The sequence below is a fragment of the Aythya ferina genome (assembly GCF_964211825.1).
Source record: "Aythya ferina genome assembly, chromosome: 11".
Classification (NCBI taxonomy): Eukaryota; Metazoa; Chordata; class Aves; order Anseriformes; family Anatidae; genus Aythya; species Aythya ferina.
This window is the reverse complement of record NC_140307.1, coordinates 8324417-8343445: the sequence shown is the minus strand read 5'-3', so window position 1 is coordinate 8343445 and position 19029 is coordinate 8324417. Positions and strand designations below refer to the sequence as shown.

The following is a 19029-nucleotide window of genomic DNA, read 5'->3' as shown; positions in this document are numbered from 1 at the left end:
CTCTGCGAATATCGGGGACAAAGATACTGACATTTTACATTAAAAATAAATAAATAAATAAAGTAAAAGTTTAGGAGTGAGGTGGATAAGATTTATGAAAAAGCATTAAAAGAAAAAAAAAAAAAAAACAACAACCTGGGAGGAGGGGGGGGGGAAGCTTTTCGCGGTGACACCGGCCCGCACCTGCCCCGCTGTTGCCGGTCGCCATGGCAACGGGCCGGCAGCGACGCGGCCCGGCCGGGGAAGCAGAGCCCGGAGCGGGGGGGTTCCGGCGGCGGAGCGGGGCGGAGCGGGGCGGAGCGGGGCGGCCGCCGTTCGGGTGCCGGTGCCGGCGGGGCTGCCCCGGCGCCATGCAGCGCTTCGTGGACTTCACCGAGCGCAGCCAGGGCCGCGAGCGGCTCCTACGGTGAGTGCTCGGCCCGTGTGCCGCTCGCCCCGGGTGCCCGCCGTGCTCTCAGCCCGTCTCTCTGTCGTGTTTTGCCGTTGCAGAGCCACGCAGTACACGTGCATGCTGCTGAGCTATGTGCTGGAGCGACAGGCCGAGAAGGAGGAGCTGGTGCTGAAGCTGAAGCAGCTGGAAGCCAGCATGAGCTCGGGGCGGAAGAGTAAGTGCCGGGGTCCCCGGGGCGAGCTCCTCCTGGGGACACAAAACCCTTCTGGTGGACTCACGGAGCCGTCAGCATCCTTACCCTGCCTTGGCTTGGCAGGATCTGCACGGCTACAATGGCATTTGTTGCTCCTCCAGCCTCCTCTCCCATGCGTTGCTGCAGGGAGAGCTGGAGCAGTGAGTTAACAGGCAGGAGTTGAAGTTGTCAGCCCTGTTTTGGGACAGAACGAGGAGTTTTGGCACACCGCTGCCTCACTGCACTCCTGTCAGTCCTCCCAGCAAGGTGGTTTAATACTAAAGATCCCCATCCCCTGCAAAGCACCTCTGAAGAACCATCCTTCAATGTGGCTTCTTACATTTTACTTCACACAACTTTTCTTTAGCACTTATGCTCTACTAATTTTTTTCCCCTTCCCTACTTTTCTCGTGCTCTGACTGTATGCATCACTTCGTGCCGTGTCACCCCTGCATCTGTTGGGGTTGTGCCATTTGTTGCTGTGGTTGTCCTGTGTGCTTTCGGCTTGATCTTACACCTACTTATCAATTACTCAATTCTGGAGCAGTTTCAATATGTGTGGCAAGGACGCTGATTTAATGTGTTACCATAGATTTGTTTTATTATGCCAATTAGCTCTGGAGTATGGTAATTTCCAGGAGAGAGGCCAGCTGGTTTATCAGCATAGCCATAATTCTCTTGTCTGTGCTAAACAAACCTCCGGTAGGCTTCAGGCTGAAATTCAGGGTGCTTGCAGCTCCACTAAACATGGGTACAGCCAACATCTGTCACTGTTACAGTGCAGCAGGTTATTAAAAGTATTTTGTATGGTATTGTATTAACATTCATGAGGTGAAACCTAAACTGTGCAGGGCATGAAATAGGGTTTGCTATGTGTTATAGCTGGAAGTGGAATATACTGCTCCTGTTTGCAGGGAGTGATATGCACCTCTGACAAATTCATGGCTGAGGAGGGACTTGGGCGTCAGCATGCTCAGCATGTAAACCCCCAGCTTCTGCAGAAGCTTAGGGAAGGTGCAGCTCGTGGTGGCAATGGGGTTTATGCAGTAACATCACCTCCTGTCCAGTGTTAAATGAAATTCACAGCAGAGTACCACTGACACTGGAGGCTCCGTTTGTGTCACTGCTCTGTTCAGAGTGCTATGGGTCCAGAGCACACCCAAGCACTGAAAATGGAGCAGCAGGAAAGGCTGGTGATTCCTGGCTACTGACAAAATTGTGTTCAGGACAGTAGCACTGAGGGATTTATGCCCCTTCCTTCCCTAATACTAGCCTCTCACACTGCGAACTCACAATTCCCTTAAGAGTGGAGAAGATGTTTAAGCATACAAATGCCCAAAGCCTGTTAAGTTTATGAATTGTGGGCAGTGACGTGCCGAGTTGCCCTGCCTAGAGCTGTGTCTCTGCAGCAGCCACGCTAACCTTCGTGGTGTCTCTTGCAGTGTTCAGACTGGGCAACACGGTGCACGCCTTGGTAGCAGCCAGGAGAACTACACAGCTGCCAGACGTGGTTCCTCGCGTCTGCCTTACGGCTTCCAACCTGACCCGTGCCCTGTACTTCGTCTGCGACACAGTCCTGTGGTTGAAGAGTGTTGGACTCCAGCCTGACATCGACGTGCCGAAGTGGCGGAACTGGGCCACCAAGTGCTACTACTTTTCGCTGCTGATGAACCTGGCCAGGGATTGGTATGAGGTCTCATGGAGGCTGGAGCAAGCTGTACAGGAAGGAAAGATGAAGGAGAATTCTTCCTGGGACAAACGAAATCAGGAACTAAACGGTTTGAAATGTGATGGCGTGCATGGTTTTTTCCTCCTACTGTTTCAGATACTTAAAAATCATCCTCCTCTGGTGCTCGACATGGTGAAGAATCTCTGCGATCTCACGGGTCCTTTGGATACACTGGGGATCTACAAGACCAATCCAGGAGTGATTGGTTTCTGTGGCCTCCTCTCCTCTCTGGTGGGGATCCTCACATTAGCAAGCCCTCATCTGAAGCTGAAACAGTGACAGAGAGAAACTGCACGGCATGTGGTGAGCCGACGGCTTTGAACCTCTGACAGGTTTTGATTCTCCCTATGGCACTTTACAAAAGAAGATATCTCACAGTAACCTCAAGATGAGTTTTGTCCTCTGAATAAATGAACTCCACCCTTGCTCCTTCCCTCTCTCTTTGCAGATGAGTTTGGTGCCCAATGGAGTGAAAATGGGAAAGACAGAATAATATTGCACAAACAGAAACAGGACTTGGAACTTGGCTGCCAGATAAGGAAATACTGATTTTATATTTTAATACAGGGTTACGAAATAGCTGCCTCGACTACTGCAATAGGTAATAGGACTCATAATTAATCGTGTTTACACTGGAAAGCTAGAATTCACCAATCAAAGGTTCCTGCAGTCAAATTTTCTACAGCGTGTTCAGTCAAGTTAGGAGCTCTGCTTAAAGGGCCTGAAGTAATGCCTGAGTGTTGTGATGGGACTGGATTGCTGCATCCTGACGTCTGTGGGCAGTGGTTTGATGATAACAGGAGTGGTGTTTCCTGACCTGCCAGTGATCTCCGCACTGTTGACGCTAGACCTATGGTCTGGTGAGTGCCAACTTTGTCCCAGGGCATCAGCACCTTCTTCTTCTCCTTTGTTAATGTGAGCCAAGGACTGCTGGCCACTTACTCTGACTTCTCCAGCTGAGGATTTTGGTGAAGAACAGTGCCTGGGAAAAGCTGGTCTCATTGCCGATAATGCTGTGATTTGTAGGGAACTGACTTTCCAAAGCTGTGAATCTGGAACCTCTCCTGAGCACTACATTTCCCATTACACATGCACCTTAACTCCCAAGCCCCCGTGATTCTAAATTCAACCATTTTACATTAATCACAGTGTGATAAGCAGCTTGTTCTTCTGTTTTAATTTTACTTGAAAACATCCAGCGTAATAAGGAGCTTTGGAACCTGTATTTAAGGACAGAAGGCTGTCTTGGAGCTTGTTGAGTCGAACTGCAAGGGAGTGTTTCCAGTTGCGTAAGCTCCTGGAGGGAAGGGAATGGAGTTGGACTTGATTGTATCAGAATCTCCTTGAGAAGAGAAGCTTATTACCTGGATTTGGGCATTCACGTTTCACATTTTCCTTCTTGATCCTCATTATCCTCCCATCACAACCATAAGATTTCTTTTGCATTCCGTTGCTGGTTCTACCATTTGAAAGTGCCTTGTATTTGCCCTGTGACAGCGTAATTGCTCTTCAGTTACCTAGCTGGGAATGACTGCCTGGCACTGATCTAGGTTAAAGGAGAAACGCTGTGTCCAGCTGCCTCACAGTTACATGACATGCAGTCTTTGTTGCTCCTGACTTTGCAGAGTACGCTGTCTGAGAAAAATTTGCACATCATATTTATAGGAGACAAAATTATCGCTCTTCTTCATCAGAGCTCGGCCTGTGTGTTCTGTTGCTTTCAGATGCAAGGACTCCTTGTTTCATCTGTCAGGAGATGTGAACAGAGATTACTCTAACCAGGACCAAGGTACTCTCTTATTACTTCTGATACTGTCTGTAAACAGGAATTAAAAGATGCTGGTCTCCTTTATTAAAAGGAGAGGGCTGTGGAATTGAGTAGACATGATAATGCAGGGCCCCAGTTTACCCTAAGTCGTTGTGGTCACGCCTGGAATCACTTCCACTTTGAATCTGAAGTCTTAGGCTGCCAATGAAAGGTTTGAAAAAAGAGGTTGCTGAGCAGGATAATTAAGTGTGTCTGAAGACCAAACATGGCCTGCAGCAGCTCTTCTTTTTAATATGGAAATGAACACCATTAAAAGCAGAGCGTACTGGCAGTTCAGACCATAATGGATATGTTGCCTTCCAGGGCTTCCTCCTGATACCCTTTTTAACAATGGGGTTGTTTTGTTCCTTTACTCCTTTTGCCTTTGAGATGCTGGCAATGTGTGACCCATCCCTCCCTTGGTCAGATTGATCATTATCCCAACGTGCAGCAACCCCTACGCCCTCCTAACTCCTCTCCTAAGGAAAGGAGAAGAATCTCCACGACCTGGCAGTGGAGGTCTGGCTACCCTTTGCCTACAGAATTTTGTCTTCTTGCAAGAAACTGCATTACGGATTCCTCTCAGGGGACCTCTTGGATACGAAATAGATCTTCCACTGTTTTGCAAGCCTATTCCTCTTTTTCCCTTGTAGTTCATAGGTAAAGGGAAATAGATTAACTTGCTGATGTGGCCCCTGGCCAGATATACCTCGCTCTGCCCTCTGCAGAGGGAGGAGTGTGGGATTTTTGCCCTTGTGCCAAGCAAACACTATGCAAAGCCACAAGCCAGTTCTTGATGTTTCTCCTGGAGGGACTGGGGTGGATTAACAAGTACAGACTCAACCTGGGAGACAGGGCAATGAATTTTCAGCCTTTCTCAGCCTTACCCGCCCCATTCTGTATAGAACAGGACGGAGCATACAGGAGTAACTTCACTGGATGTTAAGCACTAACACTTGCCTTTCTGCTCCCCAGCTGGAGGCTAGTAATTTAATGTATTTTAATATGATGTGACTGAAGCCATAGAATCATGATCAAGTGGAGAAGATCCTTTTAGTGCCTTTTCTTTGTATGTTTCTAATACAGCAGTTGGAATAAGGACAGCTGTTTGAACACAAGCAATAAACTTATCTAAGAATGACACCGTGTCTGTGTGTGATTTAGAGGGTGGAGAAGAGATGCTGGAGAAGGAATCCTCTCTCCTATCTCCAAATTGGGCAAAACTGTTGAAGAGACACTGCCTGTGTTTGCTCTTGTTTTATAGGGCTTTCCTTTCACAGGAGCAGGGCAACAGCCAGATTTGACAGGCTCATTTACAACCCCAATTTCAGATGTGAAAACAATAAGAAGTAAACATCTGAGCACCTGGTAAAAGTGCACATGAAATCACCCGAAAAATGACACTTGGGGAATTGCCATCGGCTGCCCTTGAGTACAAGCAGTTAGTGCTGGAGCCCTCAGCCCAGCACAGGCACAGCTAGGTGAAACCAATGGCTACACCTGCACTGAAATATCTTATAAACAGCCTTTCCTTTGGATGGCTCTTTGTGTTGTGGGGCAAATTGCTGCGGTTGTTTAATAATGAACACCTGTTCAGGGCAGAGAGTGAAGGATAACATCTCTGGTTGAGATGGGGAGGGATGGGGAAGGGATAGCCATTAAAACTGAGCTCCTGCTGGTAGCTTGCTGTTTACTCCTGTCCCCTGCAGTAAGAGCTTTGCAAATTTAAAAGCTCCAAAATGTCACTTCCTGAGTAATGCACAAAGCGTTGCGTTCGGCAACAATTTAGTACGAATTTCCCTCTGAATTACTGGTCTCATATATATTTCATAATGGTAGCAATTAACAGGAGAATGGTACGTGAGATAAGGGATCTGCTCACAGACAAGGCTTTCCTAGCGTTTATACCCTGCTTGGCACAGTATTTCAAGAAATGTGTGAGCCATTGGAGAGTCCCAGGTGAGCAGCAAGAATGATCAAAGGTCTAAAACCCAACAGCTCTGGGGAGGGATCAGGTGAACTGGTTTTGTAGAGGAAAGGTGACTGAGAGAGGGTGTGAAGGGCATTCATGTGTCTAAAAGGCTTTCTGCCAAGAGGAAGGCAGTAAATTGGTCTCTAACTCCATCCAAGAGGTACGTTTATATTGCCACAAAGGAGAATTAAATCACACAGGTGATTTTATTTTGAACTGAAGTAAAACAAAACACTAAATAGATTGCCAGGGAAGACATTATTTAAAAAGAAACTGGGCAGACACTTGCCAGCAGTGATTTGGGGATGGTGATCCTGCTGTTGGGCATGGAAATAAATTAACTACTTCTCCAGCCCCCTGCAGACCTAAGCTTAAAGATACCTCATGTCTTTAGGGCTCTAGCTCACCCCCAACCACGGTATATTAATGGGAATGGAGGAGACTGCAGAGACGAGAGTGTAAACCTCTGCTGCCCTGCACCCGGCTGATCTGGCTCTAAATGCTGCCTGCAGAAATTGTTTGTCATGGGGCTGGCACAGCCTCTGCCCCGCAGCGAGGGGAAGGGGAAAGGCCACAGCAGGGCAAAGGCTGCGCTGTCTGTTGATCCCAGCTCACGCCAAGGCAGGGAGAAGGCTGGCACTGCCCCTGCCCGGCCAGCAGAGCTGGGAGAAGCCTCGGTGCCAAGAGAGCAAACTTGTGAGCAGGCTGCTGCCCTTTGTCCCGCTGTCTGGAGAGCAGTGACTCACCCTGCTGCTGCGCTGGAGCCCGTCCAGGACACTGGTGTGCCTGTTCCAGGGCACTGGTGTGCCTCTGTTTGGGGGGTGAGCCCAGCAGGCAAGGCAGGTCTGTGAGTTTTGCAGGGCAGGGAGCAAATCCAGGCTCTCTGGAAGGAAAGGAGGACTGAGCAGAGCTTCCAGGAGCCTGGAGCCATGCAGGTTTGGGCACACACCTCCGTGTCCTGCATGGGGGTTGAGGGACAGAGGCCGAGCTGCTGCACTGCTTGGAGGCCACGTTCATGGGACTGCACCCTGTCTTGGCCCCGCCAGCCCAGGAGAGATCCTGAGGGTCAGAAGAGTCCAGCACCACTGAGGGGTTAGGACATGTAGGGGTCTGCAGCACGTGCCGTGCCAGCTGGAGCACAAACTGCTCTGAGGTGCCCAGAGCAAGGAAAAGAGGTGGCAGGCACGTGCTGTAACAGAGAGAGCTCCCCCTGGAAATAAGGGAACAGGCATTTGTCATGAGTGTGGCTTAGCACTGCATCTGGGGCCCAGGGAGATGGGGATTTTGGCCTTGCAAGGTTTGACTGACCTCAGGCAGCCTGCCCTGCTGTGAGCGGGGCCGTTTTTGCAGCCTTCTGTCCCAAATTTGGGTGTCCTCGGGGTGCTGTTTGCCCAGTTTCCACAGCAACCCGTGGCTCTGAACCCAGCTGGGAGGTGGGGCCTGGGGGTGGTAGTGCCCAGGGCACCGCGCACCCCAGCACAGGCCCCGCACGCAGGGACGGCGCTGCCACCAGCTCCTGCTCTGCACAGGCAGACCCTGGGTGAGTCCCCGGTCCCCAAAGGGGGGACAGTTTCAGCAGGACTAGTCGGGGTGAGGGAAGGGATTGCCTGCCTTCCTTCGATCTCCTGCATTCAGCTTGCTGCTGGGAAAAGGGAGTGGAGCTGTGCTTGGGGGTGTCACCAAGCCAGGAGCAGCGCAGGCGGGGATTTTGCGGTGCTTTGCAGCCCAGCCGGGTACGTGGGGACGATGGTGCTGAGCCATGGGGTGGTGCACAGGGGGATCGCACGGTCCCCATCACAGCCCCACATCCCGAGCATCACCGCTCAGCCTCCCTCATCCTACCAGCAGCTCCTCTCTCCGCTCCTCTCTGCACCTACCCCCAGCCTGCCTACCCTCAGCTTGCTTTCCAGCCCTAACCCATTTCATCCTGCTTGGACCCCGCTCCTCCCAACCTCTCAGCCTCTCAGCCCATTCTTCATACCCTTGGGTGCCGAGGCCCGCTAGCAGGGGAGGAGCCCGTGGAGCCCTTGGCTGTAGGGTTTAAGTGGTAAAAAGTCAAGCCTTAGGCAATGGCACGTCCCGTGGCACCCAGGGGAGGTGCGTGTCCCAGCCCAGCTCCTGCCCATCCCACTCTGAGCTGTGGGGTGAGCAGGGAGCCCACGGGCAGCACAGCACTGTCTGCAGCTCTGAATTTCACTTTGCCCGCAGACGTGTCGCGATGACGGCCAAGAAGAATCAGACCCTGCAGGATGGAAGTGCCAAGGTGAGCGTGGGAAGAGGGAGAGGAAAGGGCAGAGCGTGGATAGTGCCAGGCAGCTCATATGGGCTGCACAGGTGGATGTGAGTCGTACCTTGTGCTGCCCCGTGGGTTATCCTTACCTGTAATAAAACAGAGCAAAGGATAACGTTTGGCGTGCTTGAAGTTATCAAGTTGGGAATCAGGAGTTAACCCCGAGCTGGAAGGAGAACAGTCATGCTTGGGAGATGGGGCAGGTGGGGACCATCAGCGCTCCAAGGGTGTTTGTGGGGTCATTTGTAGGGTCGCTGTTCCTCCGGCAGCAGCAGCCAGGCTGGTTTTGCACAGCTGAGCCACAGGAAAGGAGGCTGGGAGACTCTCACTTGTGCCACCTCCTGGCCCTTAGCTTCCTGAGCAACTGCTTGCTGAGCTGCCACTGGAAAGCAGCAAAACAGGGCTTGGGGACATCTCCTCCTCCAGTGGGAGCTGAGCTCCCGGGTGGGCACAGCGATATGCCAGATGCCTGTAGGTGACGGGATGTTTTTGGGGAGCTGGCTGGCCCCTAACCATCCCCCTCTGATGCTCAGGAGAACGTGCTGCAGCGGGTCCTGCACCTGCCGGTGGTCAGCTCGACCTGCGAAAGCCTGCAGCGGACCTACGCCAGCACCAAGGAGGCCCACCCGCTCATGGCCTCCGTGTGTGAGGTCTACGAGCGGGGCGTGCAGGGCGCCGGCGCCTTGGCCTTGTGGAGCGTGGAGCCCGTGGTGCGCAGGCTGGAGCCCCAGTGTGAGTCCTGAGTCCTCCAACACTGCCCGTGGGGAGGGGACGGGGGGGGACACGGCAGGGGGAGCCTCCCGTGGTGCTGGCACGGGCACACAGCACCCCCAGCGCAGCCCCCAGCCTTTCTCACCACCCCACTCTCGTGTTTTTGCCTGAGGCAGTCACTGTAGCCAACAACTTGGCCTGCCGGGGCTTGGACCACCTGGAGGAGAAGATCCCTGCCCTGCAGTACCCCGTCGAGAAGGTAGGTCACGGGTGGGACAGCAGCCTCTGGGACCCTACAGCCCCTCTGTGGAGCCCACAGTGCTTCTCCTATGGGGCACACTGCCTGTGGTCATTGCTGGAGGTGAGGGGCTGCTCCAGGGCACCCCAAAGCAGGGAGTTGGCCACAAGGGTTGGGTAGGTCCCAGATATATGTCAGTAGTGTCCCGTGTGCCATCCCCAACAGCTGCCTCCAGCCCAGGCCATAGGAAATTGTCATGCCCCTCCTGGGTGCGGCCACGGCTGGGGTCTCCATTGTCCCTCTGGCTGTCCCCTGCCACCTGGAGCAGGCTAGCGGGGCTCTTCTGCATCTCTCCACCCGCAGCTTGCCTCCGAACTGAAGGACACCATCTCCACCCCGCTCCAAAGCGCCAAAAGCACCATCGGCAACTCCGTGGACAAGATCCTGGAGCTGGCGGCGGAGGGCTACGAGGCGACCAAGAGCACCGTGGAGACCACGGCCAGGTACACGAGGAGCAACTCGGTGAGCCAGATGGCGGCCGCCGGCGTCGACACGGCGCTGGGCGGGCTGGAGAAGCTGATGGAGTACCTGCTGCCAGAAGAGGACGAGGAAGCAGGTAGTCCCGATGCCCAAATCATCACCAAAGGGTGTGCAGAGGGGCGTCCCTGCAGGGCAGGGGGTGGCTGGGATGGAGGAGACCCCCTGATCCTGGCCCTATAAGAGGTGGCAGCTCGTTTATGGGGTGCAGGTGGAGGGAGAATGCTTGGCCCTTGGCCACCAGAGGCTTCTGGTGCAGGTCCCCCACCCAGCCCTGAGCTGCTCTGCTTTTAGATAAGAAGCCCAAAGAGACTCGTGGGCCAGCAGCAAAGATCTCCCAGAGGAAGCCCAGCGCTCCCAGAGCTCCCAGCGCTCCCAGTGCTCCCAGTGCTCCCAGTGCTCCCAGCGCTCCCAGTGCCCCCAGCACCCTGGGCCGGATCGGAGCCCTGGTCAGCACCGTCTCCCACCGCGCTTACCAGCAAACCACCCAGAGCCTCCAGCGCGCCAAAACCAAGGGGCAGGAGCTGGTCACCTGGATCCCCATCGTGGTGAGTGCCTCAAGTCCCCCCCAGAGACCCCCAGCAAAACGGGGGCTACAGGAATGAGGCCAGACCTGAAATGTTGGGATTCCTACCGAAGACTGGGCTGGGATTTCCGTCGCCTTTTCCCGTGGTAAAACCCGAGAGCCCTTTTCCCATGTTCCCAGAGAGCACAATAGGCAGCGGGGGCAGTCGCTGCCAGCTTTCCCCTGCTCAGCAGTGGGAGCCGGGGCCAGCGGTCTCCGTGCCATCAGCACATTCACACAGCCTGCAGCACGTTAGCAGGACGAGTTATTTCCAGCTGCCTCCCAATCTAGATGGCTGATTTATGGCCTTGCCATAACATCCTCCCCGCACCAAACGCCCCGTGGGAGGACCAGATACCATCAGGACAGGGGGTGCCTCGCCTCTCCCACCCCTTCCCAGCCAGTCCCAAAGCCCCGGGGCTGCCCCGAGCTCTGTTTTTTGCCCCCGCAGGGCAGCCTGGCCAAGCCGAGCGCACCCCAGGCACCACAAAGCCACGGTGAGGGGCAGGGCACTGCGGGCGGCTGGCTGAGCCGGCGGCAGAGCAGGGTGCCGGAGCAGAAGCAGGAGAAAGCAGGGAAGAAGGAGGACAGCCACGCCGGTGAGGTACGGAGAAACGGGAGGGCGGCGAGACGGGGTCATCCCAAAGCATCCTCCTGGCCCCAACACGTCCTCCCTCTCGTCTCCAAAAAGATAAATAAATGCACTCCTTTTCTGACACCTTCCCAGGGACTGGGTACGAGCCAGAGGATTGACTTTCCCTGGCTTATTCCTTGGGGAAAGAAATCCTGAACCCCCTAAATCCGACAGCTATGTGCCAGGCACGATGCAGGTGCCCCAATTCCCCAACCCGGCACCAAGCTCCCAGTTGTTGCTTTGGGGTCTCGGCACCAAGTGTCCCCCCACTGCACGGTCCCAGCAGTGAAAAAGGGGCAGAAGGACCCTGGATGGGGGGTATTGAGGTTTGGGGGGGCCCTGCTGCCAGCACAGAGAGCCGGGGCTGGGAACTTTCCCCGCTGGCAGCAGCTCTGCTGGGACACGCGGACAGGAAGCTGCAGGTCGGGGTCGGTGCCCTTTGCCTCTGCCTGCAGCGGAAATGTGGGGTCCCAGGGGGCTGCGAGGGTCTGTGGGGGGGAGATGGTGGTGGCCAGCACAAGTGGCTGTGGTGTCTTCTCTCTCCAGGCAGGGGATGGTCCCGGGCTGGTGGGCAGCGTGGCCCACAACCTGCAGAGCGCCTGCGCCTCCGGCATCTCCAGCGTGAAGAAGGTCCCCGCCGTGGCCTGGGATGCGGCCGAGGGCTTGATCCTGTTCACCCCCCGCAGGCTGTCCAGGGCCATGGAGACAGTGGATGCGCTGGGGGGGACCCTCGTCAGCGCCCCCAAGCATCTGCTGGGCACCCTGTACAGCTACGTGCCAGTGAGTTTATCATGGATCAGGTCCCGTCCACCTCCTGCAAAGCCTTTTAGGTCCAAGCTCTCCCCATGAGCCCCCCCCAAGGCACCACATAGGGCCAGCGAGTCACCAAAACCTGTGATGGGGAGTCCCCGTGACACCCCCCAGGCAGGGCACACCCCAGTGACACCAAGCCCTGAAGCCACCATGCCACACGTGCCCTCCTGTCCCTGTCGGGACACCGTTCACCCTGCGTGTGCTCCAGGACGGGACCGCAAATTCCCGGGGATGCCAAAGTTCAGTCCGAGCCCACGTCCCCCCCTCCTGCTCCTCCGCCTCCCTTCCCTCCCCAGGGACCTCATGTCCTGCGGCTGCCCACTCCCTCCTCCTCTGGGGACCCCCGTGGGGATAAAATGTCCTGTCCTGAGCTCTCTGCCCCATGAGGTCTCCCTCGGGGCCGCCGCTCACGCCGGCTCTCAGCTCCGCAGGCAGTCGGTGAAGGACGAGGCGGCGGCTGGGGGCAGCAAGGCCAGCCCTGAGACGGAGCAGAAGGAGGAGGAGGACGGCAAGCCTGCCGCTGCCCCCGCCGAGGAGAAGTCCCAGCTGAGGGGCGACTGGCGGCTGTACCGCGGCCACCACCCGCTGTCCTTCCTGGGCCTGGAGGACCCCCTCTTCATGCGCCACAACCTCTACCGCAGCCCGGCCTTCGAGCCCGAGTGCCCCCTGCCGCGGAAATCCGCCTTCGCCCCCTACAACCGGCGCGTGAGCGAGGGCTCCTACCGCTTCGGCCCCGAGGCCATGTACAGCCGGGCCTACTACGCCAACCTCTACAGCCCGGCCTTCAAGAAGGACTGAGGAGGTGGTGGGAGACACGTCTCGGCACCCCACAGCACGCTTCGCCCCGCCACTACCCGCGTCCCCACATGGACACAGACATCGGTGTGCCAACGAGCAGGGACGTCCCTCCCACCCAGGGGGTGTCTCCATGCTCATGGGTCGCATCCATGGTTGTGTCCTGATGGGGTGCCACCCCCCGTCCCCAAGCTGGAGCCCAAGCAGATCATAGGGAACCCGTGGGTGCTTTGCCCTGTGGTTGTCCCCGCCACGCACGCCCCCCCCCCGCAGACACAGGAGGGTCCTCGCTCTGCCCCGGGGGTGGCTCTTCCCTGGGGAGTGCGCTGGGGCCAGGAGGGGGAGAGCAAAGGCAGCCAAAAGTGCTGCTGTTGGAGGGAGAAGTAGGTGGAGGAGAGAGCAGAGGGGACTGGAGAAGAGAAGAAGAAGAAAGGGACCAGCTCTGGGCCACCCTGGTCCTTGTTGAGGGTCGGAAACGAGGCCGGTGACAGTGGGTGGAGTGCCTGGACCCCCTTCTCCTGCAGTTCTGCCCCACTTCCCGCTACATTTGGTTGTATCTGCTGCAGTAATAAACCTTCTCTACCTGCCCCCGGCACAGTTTGCTTTCCCAGAGCTAGCCCAGCAGCAGGATGGGTTGAGGAAGGGGAAACAGCCCCTGGGCACCCAAGCAGGGACAAGGGGACCCCGAGGGTGCCTTCAGAGGCTGAGCTAGCTGGGTCTATGTGGTGAGCCACAGAGGGCTGGGAACACCGCGGGAAGGAGGGCCCCTGCCTTTCACCATGCTCGGGCAGTGCCCAGCACCATACGTGCCTCTTCCCATGCCTGGAGTACAAATTCACAGCCACGAGGAGCCAGGGGCTTCCTGCCAAAGAAGATTTATTCCGTTTAGAGGAGAACAGAGCGGAGAACTCACTGTCTGTACCGCGCACACCACCCCCTTCCTACATGCTGCTTTCCCAGGCACACCAGGGAAGGGGAAAAGCCTCCAAGCCCTCCTCCCCACCTCCCTTCCTCCCCGGGGACCCGCCGGCTCACAGAGGTCTGGGTTTACGAGACGCACGGTGCAGTCCCACATCCTGGGAACGAGCCCGGCGCCTGACTTTCCCATGCACAGCCCGCGCGCCACTCGCACAAGGGAAATGGCCACAGCCACCAAAGGGCTGCGGGCGGGAGGAGCAGGTCACCAGCACGGCTCCGCCTGGAGTCACGGAGAGAAGGAGGGTGGGACGGGAGGGTCAAGGACCCAGCCTGATATCCTGCGGGGTCAGCAGCAGGATGCCAAGGTGACAGATTGGGGACACGGAACGGGGCGGAGGTGGCGTGTCCTCCCTGCTCACAGGGGCAGCTTCACAGAGAAGGAGCTGTATGTTCCTGCAGGAAACCACCGTGCTGGTGGAAATGTGCCCCATCTCCACGGGCACCCCGAGGAGGCTCCATCCAGCCGGGCAGCACGGGGAGAAGCAACACCCAGGCCACGGCTCAGAGGGAGTCCGTTCGTTTGCGGGCAAACACCGCTGACATGGTCTTGACGATGCCCCGGATGCCCGTACCCTTTTTCAGGGCCAGTTTGGTGTCGGGGATGCGCTCGGCCAGTCCGTGGAAGACCATGAGGGCCCCATGATACGCCTCGGCCGCAGAGACCTCGTAGAACCCACAGTCCAGGGAGAGGGCCAGGAGCCGTCCCTCCTCACTGGACACCTCCCGTTGGTGGTGCAGGTCCCGCTTGTTGCCCACGATGACGATGGGCACCTTCTCCTGGCTCTGCCCCTCCTTGGCCGCCTTGATGAACTGGATTTTGGGGGGCAGGATGTCAAAGCTGGCGCGGTCGCAGATGCTGTAGACCAGGACGAAGCTGTCTGCCCACTGGATTCGCTTCTCCTCCGAGGAGCCATCATCTGCCTGGTCCTAGGGAAAGAGATAAGGAGGGTTTCTGAAGGTTTCTTTACCCAGCTCACTCTCTCCATGCCAGCCTGCTAGTGCAGGGTGCAGAGATCCCGAGCCCATCGGGACAGGAATGGCAGTGAGCAGTACAGAGGTGACCAGACAGGGACACTGGAGTCAGAGCCCTCCCCTTCCCATACAGACGGGAATTGGCACAGGTAATAACAGCGTGGGGTCCTCCGTGGGGCACTCCCACTGCATTAATACCTTGTGCTCAGTCCAGAGGCACAATATCAGTGCCTCACTGTCCTCCCCGGTCAGAAAACTGCGTGCTGCGATGACTATTACCACAAACAGCACAGCTGCCCTGTACTCAGCAGGCAAAAAGGACTCAGATCCTACAAACCATCTGCTGAGCGAGCCTGAAGCGAGAGCTTTGTGTAGCTGGGGCTCCCAGCCCGTGGGTGCTGCTTTTAGCAAAGGCTGGGTTTTCATCGTGGGGGTGAAGATGAGTGAGGAGTGCAGCCCTCTCACCTGGGAGGTGGGGACGTCCCAGATGTGGAAGAGAATCTCCCGACCGTCCACGGTCAGGGTGTGGCTGTAGATGAATTCTGACAAAAAAAAAGAGAGGGAACAAAGACGCTTGCCCACACAGACCCCAGAGACAGTTCCCTTGCACCAGGTCTTCTCCCCTAAAAGCCTTTAGTGTCCACCCTGAGAGACTGCAAGCCCCGAGGCACAGCCCTCAGGCTCTCTGTACAGCAGCAGCGGGGGCTGTGGGGCAGATTTGCCTCTGCCATGAGTACCCCACACTCAGCCCATACACACTTTTGCCACCTGAGCCTTTGGCACCCCAAAGAAATGGTTCCGAAGTGAAAAAAGGGCTCACTGAACAGACACGACCTTCAAGTGTCCCGGGAGCAGGCAGAGGCTCTAGGGAAGCACAGGAGAGGATGGGAAGGAACCGAACCCTGCAGCAGGATGGGGATCAGGCTCACTTTCTGACCTTCCAGTCCCCAGCGGGTGTTTAGTGGGACTGGCCCTGGCCCAGCACTCACCCATGTCTCCGTACTCCCCAATAAAGCGCCTGGTGAGGAAACGCACAGTCAGGGCTGCAGAGGGGAGAATAAGAGTCACAAAATAATCCTAAACCTCCCGGATTCATGCTTAAACCCAGACCAAGGTCAGCACAGCCCCTGATCACACTCAGGCAGCGATCCCCCTGTAACCTCCCGCTACAGGGACCGATCTCGGATTCCCTCCCTTCCAGCCATGGGGCTGCAAACAGCGGAGAGGCACGGCACAAAGCGGCACACCAGCAGACTGCAGCTCCGTGGAAAACACCTTCCCCATCCCTCCCCTGCTGCCTGCAAGGTTGTGTTCAGCTTCCCCTCCCTGGTACCCAAAAGCACAGCCCCATCCCCCCCTCTGTCCCAGAGCACAGCGGGGTTGCTCTCCGCAGCTTAATCTCCAAACTCTGCTGCAGCTCTCCGTCTTTTTTTTTTTTTATTTTTCAGTAGAAAGGCTTCTCCGTGCCTGGCAAGTTTCAGCTCTCCGCTCGCGGTTGTTTCCTACCTGATTTCCCCACGCTGTCAGCTCCCATCACGAGCACATTCGCTTCTGCTTTCAGGGCGGCGGGGCCGGGCACCTCCAGCAGAGCAGGGTGGTCGGGGGTGAAGCTGGCGCTCCTGCGCAGCCGGAGCCCCATGCCGAGCGTGGCCGTGCCCTGCCGGCGGTCCCGGCAGCGTGTCCAAGGGGGTCGGCAAATCCCACGGCACCCAGGGGACCCGCCGGGACCACCCCACTCCCGGCAGCCGCCGGGGAGCTGCGGCCGGGGCTGCAGCCGGAGGGATTCCAAACTTTGTAATCCGTCGATCGGCTCATCCCGGCACACGTCAGCGCCGGGCTGGCCCCGTCATCCCGCAGCGTGGCGGGCTGCCCGCAGCAGCGCTGCCGCACGCGGCCCAGCAGCCTGCCCACGCCTGCCAACGGGCACCCCGGTGTCCCCCGCCACCTCCCCGCCGACTCGACTGGGCTTGTGGGGAGCAGCAGAGCGGCTTGTGACGGGCGTATCACGACTGGCAGAGGGGCTTGGGGCTGATGGGGTGCCTCGCAGACCATATAAGTGATGGGGCATCTTGTGACCGAGGGGGTATATCGTGACAGATGGGGCATCTCGTGATGGATGGGGTATCTCACAACTGACAGGGCATCTCACGACCGAGGGGGTATATTGTGACTGATGTGGCATCTCATGACTGATGGGGAATCTCACAGCTGGTGGGGTGTATCGTGATAGATGGGGCATCTCACAAGTGACGGGGCATCTCACAACTGAAGGGGCATCCCATGACTAATGGGGCATCTCACAAGTGATGGGGTATATCACAACCAATGGGGTATCTCGTGATGGATGGAGTATATCACTACCAATAGGCTATATCATGACCAATGGGGTATATCATGATCGATGGGGCATATCGTGACTGATGGGTATTTCACAACTGACTGCTGGAGTATATCATGATAGATGGGGTATATCATGATAGATGGGGTATCTCACAGCTGACGGGGTATCTCACAACCAATGGGGTATATCACGACTGATAGGGCATCTCACAACTGGTGGGGTATATCGTGATAGATGGGGCATCTCGCAAGTGACGGGGCATCTCACGACTGACAGGGTATATCACAACCAATGGGGTATACAGGCCTGTCAGTTTGACCTCAGTGCCAGGGAAGCTCATGGAGCAGATCCTCCTGAGAGTCATCACGCAGCACTTGCAGGGGAAGCAGGCGATCAGGCCCAGTCAGCATGGGTTTATGAAAGGCAGATCCTGTTTGACGAACCTGATCTCCTTCTATGACAAAGTGACGTGCTGGGTGGACGAGGGAAAGGCTGTGGATGTGGTCTACCTTGACTTCAGCAAGGCTTTTGACACCGTCTCCCACAGCATTCTCCTCAAGAAACTGGCTGCTCTTGGCTTGGACTGGCGCACGCTTCGTTGGGTTAGAAACTGGCTGGATAGCCGGGCCCAAAGAGTCGTGGTGAATGGAGCCAAGTCCAGTTGGAGGCCAGTCACTAGCGGCGTCCCCCAGGGCTCAGTGCTGGGGCCGGTCCTCTTTAATATCTTCATCGATGATCTGGATGAGGGCATCGAGTGCACCCTCAGTAAGTTCGCAGATGACACCAAGTTAGGTGCGTGTGTCGATCTGCTTGAGGGTAGGAAAGCTCTGCAGGAGGATCTGGATAGGCTGCACCGATGGGCTGAGGTCAGCTGCATGAAGTTTAACAAGGCCAAGTGCCGGGTCCTGCACCTGGGGCACAATAACCCCAAGCAGAGCTACAGGCTGGGAGAGGAATGGTTGGAGAGCTGCCAGGCAGAGAAGGGCCTGGGAGTGATGGTGGATAGTCGGCTGAGTATGAGCCAGCAGTGTGCTCAGGTGGCCAAGAAGGCCAACGGCATCCTGGCTTGTATCAGGAGCAGTGTGACCAGCAGGGCTAGGGAGGTGATCGTCCCCCTGTACTCAGCTCTGGTGAGGCTGCACCTCGAGTACTGTGTTCAGTTTTGGGCCCCTCGCTACAAGAAGGACATCGAGGTGCTTGAGCGGGTGCAGAGAAGGGCGACGAAGCTGGTGAGGGGCCTGGAGAACAAGTCCTACGAGGAGCGGCTGAGGGAGCTGGGCTTGTTCAGCCTGGAGAAGAGGAGGCTCAGGGGCGACCTTATCGCTCTCTATGGGTACCTCAAGGGAGGCTGTAGCGAGGTGGGGGTTGGTCTGTTCTCCCACGTGCCTGGTGACAGGACGACGGGGAATGGGCTTAAGTTGAGCCAGGGGAGTTTTAGGTTAGATGTTAGGAAGAACTTCTTCACTGAAAGGGTTGTGAGGCACTGGAACAGGCTGCCCAGGGAAGTGGTGGAGTCACCATCCCTGGAAGTCTTCAAAAGACGTTTAGATGTAGAGCTTAGGGATATGGTTTAGTGGGGACTGCTAGCGTTAGGTCAGAGGTTGGACTCGATGATCTTGAGGTCTCTTCCAACCTAGAAATTCTGTGATTCTGTGTGTGTTAGTACTTGGAGAGAGAGAAAGAGCAGAGTCCTGCTGTGTGTGGGGTTGCATAAAGGCTCCCCAAGGCAGTTCAGGTGTACCCAAAGGCTTCCATTGGGAGCATTTTTTCCATGGGCTGCAGGGGAATCTCCGTTCTGGCACCTCGAGCACCTTGTCCCCCTCCTTCACTCACCGTGCTGGCTACAGGGCTCTTTCTCCCACTGTTTCTTGCTCACTCATCTCATGACTGATGCACAGTGGCTTCTGTTGTTGCTGGTTTTTGTTTTCCTCTCTTAGATGCGCTCTCACACAGGCACCAGCAGCGTCACTCACTGGTCCAGCTTTGGACAGCGGTTGCTTTTGGAGCCAGAGGGAACGGGCTTT

General features: G+C 56.5%; 3 protein-coding genes across 5 annotated transcripts; 2 read left to right on the top strand and 1 right to left on the bottom strand.

Moving 5' to 3' along the window:
- Nucleotides 1–304: 304 nt before the first annotated feature.
- Nucleotides 305–5300, top strand: PEX11A (peroxisomal biogenesis factor 11 alpha). Its single transcript, XM_084532843.1, has 3 exons — nt 305–406; nt 490–605; nt 2066–5300. Exons 1-3 carry the CDS (start codon nt 351–353, stop codon nt 2629–2631), a joined length of 738 nt encoding a protein of 245 aa, XP_084388969.1. The 5' UTR covers nt 305–350; the 3' UTR covers nt 2632–5300.
- A 2272-nt stretch (nt 5301–7572) lies between these two features.
- On the top strand, nt 7573–13301 carry PLIN1 (perilipin 1). Of its 2 annotated transcripts, none has more exons than XM_084532659.1 (9): nt 7573–7671; nt 8340–8394; nt 8955–9153; nt 9309–9391; nt 9734–9986; nt 10202–10455; nt 10924–11076; nt 11653–11886; nt 12343–13301. In XM_084532659.1, the coding sequence occupies exons 2-9, from the start codon at nt 8350–8352 to the stop codon at nt 12715–12717; spliced, it is 1596 nt and encodes a 531-aa protein (XP_084388785.1). In that variant the 5' UTR covers nt 7573–7671; nt 8340–8349; the 3' UTR covers nt 12718–13301. The 2 variants fall into 2 exon arrangements, with proteins under 2 accessions (XP_084388785.1, XP_084388786.1); XM_084532660.1 differs by lacking the exon at nt 7573–7671 and adding an exon at nt 7776–7864.
- A 276-nt stretch (nt 13302–13577) lies between these two features.
- LOC311442494 (ras-related and estrogen-regulated growth inhibitor-like protein) lies at nt 13578–16419 on the bottom strand. 2 transcript variants are annotated; one of them, XM_084531782.1, is made up of 4 exons: nt 16171–16419; nt 15654–15707; nt 15130–15206; nt 13578–14619 (listed from the first exon to the last, which is right to left on the bottom strand). In XM_084531782.1, exons 1-4 carry the CDS (start codon nt 16301–16303, stop codon nt 14194–14196), a joined length of 690 nt encoding a protein of 229 aa, XP_084387908.1. In that variant the 5' UTR covers nt 16304–16419; the 3' UTR covers nt 13578–14193. The 2 variants fall into 2 exon arrangements, with proteins under 2 accessions (XP_084387908.1, XP_084387909.1); XM_084531783.1 differs by lacking the exon at nt 15654–15707.
- Between the last annotated feature and the right edge of the window lie 2610 nt (nt 16420–19029).